The sequence below is a fragment of the Sinocyclocheilus anshuiensis genome, unplaced genomic scaffold (genome assembly GCF_001515605.1).
Source record: "Sinocyclocheilus anshuiensis isolate Anshui unplaced genomic scaffold, SAMN03320099.WGS_v1.1 scaffold2926, whole genome shotgun sequence".
Classification (NCBI taxonomy): domain Eukaryota; kingdom Metazoa; phylum Chordata; class Actinopteri; order Cypriniformes; family Cyprinidae; genus Sinocyclocheilus; species Sinocyclocheilus anshuiensis.
Genome location: NW_015547864.1, coordinates 151,742 through 158,965, shown reverse-complemented (window position 1 = coordinate 158,965; position 7,224 = coordinate 151,742). Strand labels below are relative to the sequence as shown.

Sequence of the window (7,224 nt, the reverse complement as noted above, 5' to 3'; positions counted from 1 at the left end):
TGGTAAGACTACATTAAGGAGAATAGAAATAATAAACAATAATGTCAATTCAATCAATAGCCTAATGAAAATAAAACAATACTATAATATACAAACCATAACATTAGAGAGGCAGGTTTCCAAGTACAGCAAAGTTTTGTCATATAAAACCCCTACCTTTGTATTGATAGGGTATTCTTTTTTAGGACCTTCTCAGTTACAGAGGAGAAAATTGCTTTATTAAAAAGGCAGAATACTGAAGTTCCTTTTGAAGATGATGGAGTTGGCCATCCTTTGCCTCGAGTTGAAGCTTCAGATTTATGATGTCCTGCTTGTGATTGGCTAATGCGTCCTGCAGAGTTCTCAGTTGCTCTCCATGGTCGCCCATATCATGTTCTTCTGTAAATGACAAAAAAAGAGAAAGGAAACATGGAATGTTACTAATTTATGTTATTTTCTTCTGTTTTACAGCTTCCTCTCCTTGACTCTGCAGGACCATCATCTGCGAACCAGCCGTCAAACGACTTCCCGGATTTCCCTCTGCCAACCCAGCTGTCAAATTTCTGTGCAGTGCTGCATGAAAAAACATGTGTAGTTACAGAAAATTGACAATCACACCATCCCAGTCTTTAGCTTTAGAAAGAGAGACCAGACAACAAGATACAAATCACATCTGGCATCTTGCCTGGGCTCCCCGACTAACATCAAGTGTGTTCAAGGCAATATGCTCTAGGAGAGTTGACTTTGACACCTTGGCTGTGAGAATCAGGGGCACATCCAAAATGCAGACCAAAGCAATGAGGAGAGGGGTAGAGCTAGAACCTGTGGCAGCGCAGCAGTACTCGAACGTAACAGGTAATCTGGTATACCCTTGCGACTTTGTAGTGAACCCCCATGCTCCACACCTTGGCACATCCCCAGACAGGAAGGTCGTAGATGGTACAAGCTTTGGCCTTTTGGAAATTAAATGTCCAGCAAAGAACAGCTGCCAAGACTGTCCCTATCTCCAAAGACAGGCAGATGGTGGTTACAAGCTAAAGGAGACCCACGCGTATTACTACCAAATAATAGGGCAGCTGGGACTCACAGGCATGCCTTGGTGTGACTTCTTTGTAATGTGTGCAGAAGACTACCACTTGCAGCGGATACATTTAGATGTAGAAAAGTGGGGTGAGATGAAAGACAAATTAGATTAGTTTTTCTTTGATTACTTCCTTCCCAGTTGCAATCAGTAACTAAAAACAGATACAAATAGCGGTTTAAACTTACCATAGGTAGAGTCACTCTGTTGTGATGTACTGTGAAATGTGTCCTCGGTGGAGTTTGAGGTGCTGGCTTCCTGTCACACATGATTCAGTAAACAATCAGTTTAACAATTGTTTAGTTGTCTTCATGAAATCATTCAAGTTTAACAAACCCTTCTAATAAATTAACTTTTGATAACCCCATGGAATACAATTTTATTACACTGTTGTTTTGTTGGGGTTTTGATCCTGTATTGGTTTCTTACCAGAAACAAATAAAATGCACTTTGTATAAAGCATGAGAGCATGCTGTGTTCTGTAATAAATCTCGCTGCCCAAATAAAGTCTACACGGTAGTAAACAGGTATGACAGCACATAAGTGACTACTGTTAATGAAATGATTTCTCGGAGATCTCCGGCAAGCCCCCTGATGTTCCCTCCTTAGAACTAACCCCGGGAGAGCCGCGATCGGGTGCTGGCTTCCTGTCACACATGATTCAGTAAACAATCAGTTTAACAATTGTTTAGTTGTCTTCATGAAATCATTAAAGTTTAACAAACCCTTCTAATAACTTAACTTAAATTTTATTACACTGTTGTTTTGTTGGGGTTTTGATCCTGTATTGGTTTCTTACCAGAAACAAATAAAATGCACTTTGTATAAAGCATGAGAGCATGCTGTGTTCTGTAATAAATCTCGCTGCCCAAATAAAGTCTACACGGTAGTAAACAGGTATGACAGCACATAAGTGACTACTGTTAATGAAATGATTTCTCGGAGATCTCCGGCAAGCCCCCTGATGTTCCCTCCTTAGAAGTAACCCCGGGAGAGCCGCGATCGGATTGGGGTACTCCGGGGTAGGCCGTCGATTAACAAAATGCTGAAATATATTTTAAAGTATGTCAGTCAGCCTCCGTCTTGCCTTTAATCATGTTATTTTATGTTCAAATATATGCATTATGAACAAAGAATGTAATTATTTCCAAGCAATGCTGTGCAGCGTTAGCTAGCTAGCTAACATTAGCGTGTTCTTACCTTGGAGCAAACGTAGGTGTTTTTGTTAATCCTGTCGACATTTAGTTGTGAATGGGGCCTCCCACACTGCTTGATCCACGCCCGGCATTTCTCCCCTTGGGTTTTAGGCTTCGGAAAGGGAAAAAATTCCACCACCCCGTCCAAACTTTTAGGATACCGGGTATCAAATTTGCACAATCCATACGCACAACGCTTCGGCATGTTTCCCTCGCTCGAAAGCTTGCCAGACCTCCCGCGCCTAAGTATGTCAGTCAGCCTCCGTCTTGCCTTTAATCATCTTATTTTACGTTCAAATATATGCATTATGAACAAAGAACCGTCATTATTTCCAAGCAATGCTGTGCTGAGTTAGCTAGCTAGCTAACATTGGCGTGTTCTTACCTTGGAGCAAACGTAGGTGTTTTTGTTAATCCTGTCGACATTTAGTTGTGAATGGGGCCTCCCACACTGCTTGATCCACGCCCGGCATTTCTCCCCTTGGGTTTTAGGTTTCGGGAAGGGAAAAAATTCCACCACCCCGTCCAAACTTTTAGGATACCGGGTATCAGATTTGCACAACGCTTCGGCATGTTTCCCTCGCGCGAAAGCTTGCGAGACCTCCCGCGCCTAGTTACGGTTGCTAAGCCACGATTGGCCAGTGGCGGTTTTCGGGCGTGGCTTAGCGAAGGGTCAATTACATAAAAAATCTGATAAGCAAACGATGCTTTATTATTTCGCAGTATTTTGAACACGTGATTTGATCACAAGCTGTAATTCCTGCTGTACACCAGATGGCGCTGTAACGATGCCGATTATTTACCCGACAACCGCCAAACTGCAGACGAAAGAAGAAGAACTGGAACGAGCGTCGCACATAAACAGAAAGAGGGATGCCCACTTCCTAGTGCACTTATTGATGTTCTGCTGACCAGAATGATTTAGAAGTGCCTTCACCCGTTTATAGCCCATGCCTGATATTCGTAGAGCGAGTCTCAGACAGGTGTGTGATGTAAGTATGGCGTTTAAGAAGCTTAAATCAGCTCAGATCTGTAATAGTAATGGCCCTGGAGTGCAGCAGCCAGTGCTGAATGTTTAAACTGATTGACAGTAATCACATTCATGATCTCTAGAGGTTCTAGATACTTATATTGTAATTATTATTTCTAGTATATACGATTATAGCTCGAGCATGGTGTTTTATGTCCTGTGTTTGATTAGAGGTCAGTGAGATTGTAGCAGAATTGATAGTCAGATAGACGTATACACATTTAAACAGCCTTAAAAATCACAACCCTGTGTGAAATGAGCATTTTGAGGACGTTTACAGGATTATTCTGATATTCTTCACAGCTTTGGTCACTGCTGTTCACTTACAAATGAAGTCTAGATACTCAATTAAATTTTGCAAGAATAATAATTATGGAAGACAGAAAGATTCCCAACCTGAGCTGCTTGGAAAGATTTAAATTGTGCATATTGGTTTATAAAAATAAATGCTGAACTTACAATATCTGGGCTGCCAATATCACAATGACTCTAATAATAATAATTATTATTATTATTATTATTTTGTAACTAGAACACTATCCTTTTAAAGATCAAACTGCGAATAAGTGTGTGTAAATTGTAGCAGATCTGTATATTTCTATTTATTTACTTATGAAAACCATAATCTTATTTTATTTTTAAAACTTTAGTCTGTTTTATTTTGATTCATTGTAGTAATTGGCATACTGTAATGTTAATAATAATGTTTTGCATCATATGTAACCATATCAATTATAGTTTGAGTTCAGAGAAACACATTTATGGTTTAGAGACAAAAATAAATTAAAATATATATAAACATAGTTTAATCAAGGTCTTAAAACGTGCACAAATTTGCACAAATTAAGGCATTAAAAAAGGTCTTAAATTCATAAAGTATTGGCATTAAATGTTGCATTCACTGCAAAAAAAAAAAAAAACTTCAGTGTTTTTGTCTTGTTTTCCAATAGAAATATCTAAACTTTCTTAAATCAAGATTTACTTGAGAATGAAGATAAGAAGTCTTGTTTTCTGAGAAATTGAACAAGATGAAGTGAGTTTTTGCTTAAAACATGAAACAAATATCTGTCGGTGGGGTATGATTATTTTTTCACTTTATTTTGATCAATTCCTCAGAAAACAAGACACTTCATATCTTTAGTTTGCATCTCATGTAAATGTATGTTTTGCAGGTACAGTTAAAGTGATTATTTCCATATTTTAGTGGAATATGTATGTATGTAAAATTAACTAAAAAGTAATGGAGATCTGTTGGAAATACAACTCATTGTGTGCTTCCTAGACATTTACATCTTGAGAACATACTAATTTATTAATGTTTGGTTTTTCTTAATTCCGTCCATTTATTCCTTAAATGGTCTTTACTTGGTCTTAAAAAGTCTTCACCTTCATAAAACCTGCAGAAACCCTGTTTATACAAATTACAAGTCTTTAGATTTAAAAAAAAAAAAATAATACATTTCCAAAAATACACACGTTTGCTATAGTATATTAAGCTGATTTGTCTTGGTGTAAAAGTAAAATGTTTAAAAAATATGTTATAATTTCAATATCCTAACTAATATAATGTGTGTTGTAGATGGCAGTCCCGTTCAGAATCCCCAAAAAGAAGCAGCCGTCAGGTTCATGCAGTCTTGACATGCAGTCTCCACTGTCTCGACTGCAGGACAGCAACTCATACAAGGTAATGATGGCATCATCTACACCAGGGGTCTCCTGGAGGGCCGGTGTCCTGCAGAGTTCAGCTCCAACTTGCCTCAACACACCTGTCTGGATGTTTCTAGTATTAGCTGGTTCAGGTGTGTTTGTGCTAAACTCTGCAGGACACAGACCCTCCAGGACCGAGTCTGGAGACCCCTGATCTACACTAATACACAAATGTCTGTATAATCAGCCAATAAAATGTTATCCATTTAGTCCCATTACAGTCTCTTTATATAAAGCAACTCAAATATTTCTTGTCTCACAGAGGCAGTGGGGTTCAGTCACTCTTAATGGAAGAACGCCTCATAAAAGCAGTTCTAATGGAAATATGATGTTAAAAGACGGTCAGAGGAGTGAATCAGTGAGGTGAGACTTCAGAATACCATGCTTTGGATGCTTTGAAAGTTTGGAAACTGTCACTAGATGGAGCTGCTTGTTCACGTTGTAAGTGGTGTGTGCTAAGACCAGCTTCACTGTTACACTACCGCTCCAAAGTTTGGAGCAATTATGATTTTTTTTAAATAGTTTTTTGATGTTTTTGAAAGAGTCTATGCTCTCCAAGGCTGCATTTATTTGATTAAAAAAATGCTGTAAAAACAGTAATATTGTGAAAAAATATTACAATTTAAAATAACTTTTCTATTTTAATATATTTTAAATTGTATTTTAATCCTGTGATGCAAAGCTGAATTTTCAGCACCATTACTCCAGTCTTCACTGTCACATGATCCTTCAGAAATTATATTAATATGCTGGCTCAGTTATTATTGGTGCTCAATTATTATTAACGGTTCTTGTTATTAATGTTGAAAATTGCTGCTTAATATTTTTATGAAAACTATAATACAATTTTTTTTCAAGCTTCTGTGATGAATGGAAAGTTTAAAGAGCATTTATTTACATTTACATTTAGTCATTTAGCAGATGCTTTTATCAAAATACTCATAATTTAATATAATTTATAAAACTTTTGTAACGTTATAAATGTCTTTACTGTCACTTTTAATGAATTTAATGCATCCTTGCATTTTTTTTAAACTTCTGAATGGTAGTGTTCCCACAAAAATAAATAAATAAATTAATAATTAAATAAGAAGAAATGGTTCTTGAGCATCAAATCAGCATATTAGACTGATTTCTGAAGGATCATGTGACACTGAAGACTGGAGTAATGATGCTTAAATTCAGCTTTGATCACAGGAATAAACTACATTTTAAAATATATTCAAATAAAAAACAGTTATTTTTAATTGTAATAATATTTCATAATAGTACTGTTTTTTTTTTTTTACTGTATTTTTGATCAAATAAATGCAGGCTGTGTGAGCATAAGAGACTTCTTTCAAAAACATTAACAAATCTTAGTTATTCGAAATTAATTCCTAACCCTAATTATTAAATTGTGCATCTTTTGAGCAGCCACACTTGCATTTTTTTTTCCTAGCGGATGATAAAACAGGTAAAAAAAAATATTGATTTATGTTGTAACAATGATCTGAGCCACATTTAGAGAGAAAAACATCATTAATAGTTGCATAACGGCACATATTATTTTTTGTATTTGTGTTTTATTTTTGTATTGCAGACCCGTCAGGCCGTCTCTCAGTGCTGGGGATCTTTCACCGGACTCATGCACACGCACCTGCTCAGATAACATTCCCAAAGCAGCTGCACGTGGAGTATTCAGTTTTAAAATGAACAAACAACCGATACAAATCAGCCCTGTTCAAGTGAACAGGACACCCAGTAAGGTGTCCGAGACACCCGGTTTCAGAGCCCAATGTCAAACTCCCACCGCAGGCAGAGACTTCACAGGAAATAACAGGTGAGAATCTGAACCATGGTATGGCGGTTAGTGCATGTGCTCCAGAGCAGGAGATTTCGGTATGATCTAGTGGGTTTTATAACATATATGTTTATTAGTTTCAGATGGAGACCCAAAAGAGCATCAGATACTCTTCTCTGCCATGATGAGAACCATACGGGCGCGTCTGAAAGCTCTTCGTTCAAGACTCGTAGAGGTACATCCATGTCTTAAGTATCATTAGTATTTTATATATAGAAATGTATTAATATTTAAATAGCTTTATTTTTTTTATGTTTTCCGATTCCATTTTAATTTCAGTTTAATCATTTTATTGTGTTTTTGTCAGTTTTATTTATTTTTTGTAAACTTAATATTTATTATTATTATTATTATTATTATTTATTTTTTTATTTTGTATTTTTTAAAT

The 7,224-nt window shown here is 36.6% G+C and overlaps 2 protein-coding genes across 4 annotated transcripts in view; one reads left to right on the top strand and one right to left on the bottom strand.

Moving 5' to 3' along the window:
* Positions 1-236: 236 nt before the first annotated feature.
* Positions 237-2,491, bottom strand: LOC107704671 (uncharacterized; the record flags this gene model as incomplete). Its single annotated transcript, XM_016507658.1, has 5 exons — positions 2,261-2,491; positions 2,047-2,105; positions 1,436-1,676; positions 1,249-1,318; positions 237-378 (listed from the first exon to the last, which is right to left on the bottom strand). Coding segments are annotated over exons 1-5 (713 nt in total), but the record flags the coding sequence as incomplete, so codon positions are not given.
* A 445-nt stretch (positions 2,492-2,936) lies between these two features.
* The window catches only part of LOC107704674 (sentrin-specific protease 7-like), a 35,995-nt gene continuing 31,707 nt past the window's right edge, over positions 2,937-7,224 (top strand). For 2 of the 3 annotated variants that reach the window (XM_016507661.1, XM_016507660.1), the window contains exons 1-5: positions 2,937-3,248; positions 4,866-4,970; positions 5,256-5,356; positions 6,576-6,815; positions 6,914-7,011. In XM_016507661.1, the coding sequence (XP_016363147.1) occupies positions 3,207-3,248; positions 4,866-4,970; positions 5,256-5,356; positions 6,576-6,815; positions 6,914-7,011 (586 nt within the window). In that variant the 5' untranslated portion in view covers positions 2,937-3,206. The remainder of the gene's footprint in view (positions 3,249-4,865; positions 4,971-5,255; positions 5,357-6,575; positions 6,816-6,913; positions 7,012-7,224) is intronic. The other variant, XM_016507662.1, reaches the window with a different exon arrangement.